The sequence below is a fragment of the Drosophila rhopaloa genome, unplaced genomic scaffold (genome assembly GCF_018152115.1).
Source record: "Drosophila rhopaloa isolate 14029-0021.01 unplaced genomic scaffold, ASM1815211v1 contig_178, whole genome shotgun sequence".
Lineage (NCBI taxonomy): Eukaryota > Metazoa > Arthropoda > Insecta > Diptera > Drosophilidae > Drosophila > Drosophila rhopaloa.
The window spans coordinates 11,282,458-11,284,993 of NW_025335059.1; the positions used below are offsets into that span (position 1 = coordinate 11,282,458).

General features: G+C 36.2%; 1 protein-coding gene across 1 annotated transcript; it reads left to right on the top strand.

The window, feature by feature from the left end:
- The first annotated feature begins 396 nt into the window (after positions 1-396).
- Positions 397-1,192, top strand: LOC108042488 (60S ribosomal protein L10a-2). Its single transcript, XM_017120811.2, has one exon. The coding sequence runs from the start codon at positions 466-468 to the stop codon at positions 1,114-1,116; it is 651 nt and encodes a 216-aa protein (XP_016976300.2). The 5' UTR covers positions 397-465; the 3' UTR covers positions 1,117-1,192.
- The last annotated feature ends 1,344 nt before the right edge of the window (positions 1,193-2,536 follow it).

The window sequence follows — 2,536 nt, forward strand, 5'->3', positions numbered from 1 at the left end:
GGCAAAATGCACTGCACCCTGAAGCCGGTAAATCGATTTCAGTTTTGGCCAATCAATTATCCACAGCCTGGGACCATAATGACACGAGGAATTGCAATTATCAAGAGAATTTCGCCAAGCGATTTATGACTTAATGAAATAAGTTAATTTTGTTCAAATCATGCACGCAATAATTAAATTGACTATAATTAGTATTTGAATAGTTTTAGTAATTAATCAATTAGGAAGTCTTACTCTTAAAGCTATTTAATTATTTGTAAAGTGCACATTTTGATAAATTGTTAATCCACAACTGAAACTTATTTTAATAAAACTAGCAAGATAAAAACCGTTTTTATTTTTTCAAGATCTCCATCATTTAGCTGTCTACTTTATTACAACTCCTTTTACATTTTGTGCTAACAACTCGTTTGAGAATATTCTCCCAAAATTTAAAAATATATCAGACACATTCAACCATTAAATATGACATCAAAAATATCCCGCGAAACGCTCTATGTGGCAGTCAAAAATATTTTACAGGTCTCACAAGGCAAAGAAAGCGAACGCCAAGAATCCGTGGAGCTGCAGATTGGACTCAGAGACTACGATCCCGAAAAATGCAAGCGATTCTATGGAAGTGTGCTATTGCATCGCCTCGCAGTTCCACAATTAAAGGTGTGCGTCCTCGGAGATCAACAGCATTGTTGTCAGGCCAAGGCTATTGGAGTTCATTGCTTGGATGTGGAAGCCCTCAAAAAACTTAACAAGGATCCGAAGTTGGTTAAGAAATTGGCCAAGTCTTACGATGCCTTCTTGGCATCCGAGTCGGTTATTAAACAAATTCCTAAGCTACTGGGTCCTGGTCTTACCAACGCCGGCAAGTTTCCCACTCCTCTGACTCATAGGGAGTCAATGAGTACCAAAATCAAGATACTCTCCACCAAGAAATTGCTGATGGAAAAGATGGCAAGTCTCTCCGTTAATGTTGGACATGTTGGCATGCACACAGAGGAACTGACACAAAACATAAGCTTATCGATCAATTTTCTCGTATCTCTGCTGAAGGAAAACTGGCAGAATGTGCGTTCACTTCATGTAAAATCATCCTTGGGTGTACCCCATCGACTCTATTAGATCTCAATAATAGTTAAATGTATATGGCTGTTAACATTTCAATCAGTGTAAAATAAAATTTATGTATTTTTGAAAATTTTGTGGTTTGATGATGAAGAGATCATAGTTTATTGTATCACAATCATTTTAAGTAAGTTTTTTAGATTTTGTTGGACCATAAAAAATATTAGAATGGAGAAAACTTTTTGGTTTTGAATCCTGAAGACTGTCTTCTGCCTTGGTTAACTTTTAATTCCAATCACAAACAAAACCATATTTTCCGAGCTACGTCCTGTGTTTATCTTGTAGACTCTTTCAATCTTTCCCACTCCATGAACTTAACAAAATCTCGGTAAGCTGTGACATAATTTCTTTTGCCTTTCATCCCACTCTTTATTTGGCTTATAGGCAATCCCCTTTGTTAGCTCAACGATATATTATAAATTTCTTCTTGAGTTTTTCCTGGGGTGAAGGGAGATTGGCTTGAACCAAGCCGGGAAGATAAGACAAGTTCACGGCACATGCTGAGCACGCTAATCAGGAAGGCATTTTTATTGGAGATCCAGCAAAGAGGCAACAAATGTGCTGCGCTTGACTTATCCTCAATAATTATGGCTGTTTCGTTGCTGCGTCGATAAGAACGCTGGAATAATTACGGCCTGAGCTAAAACTTTTAGCAGGATGGGAAAACCGCCGCCACAGAGGCGCCTCTGAGAAAATACAAACTATGGTCTCGCATTTTGAAGTAACAAAAAGTAATACAAAATGTAAATATTTATAGGAATTTTCTCTAGCAATTATGAAAAAAATCTTTTTCATAAAGCTTTCAGCCCTATTAAATAAAATATATATTTGGAATAAGTAAGAAAATAATATTTAACATGAATGCTTAATCCTGCTATTTTATTTTATTTCTGTAACTTATATTGATTAAAAATATATATATTTTAAAGCTATTTAAAGTCTTATTAAGAGTTGTTTAATGTCCTTGTTGCTATGTGCTCGGCGACAAATAAGTGGAAAAAATATCTTATCCCAAGAAGAAGTTGCTAATTTCTTATTCAAATTAAAAATGAGCAGCTGCGTCAGCCTTGCGACTCTTGGAAACATATCGGAAAACCGAATTACGAATTCATTTCGCTTGTCAACTTTGGCATCCAGACAGACGAAGTCAGAGAAACAGATATGTACGCACATATAGACGATGGCAAACTCTCCGTTACTAATTTGAGCTTGTAAACATATTTTAACAAAGATGTCAACAACGTGTGATGCGCACACCCACTCCCAGAAACAACGACTGATGAGGGCACAACAATTCCATCTGGCCAAGTGATATATGTCTTTCATATAGGAATTCCATAAACAATGTCATTTGACATGCAAATTTATTTATGAAAATAACAGACGAAGGAAATACAGAAGCAAAGCGTTGCGAGGA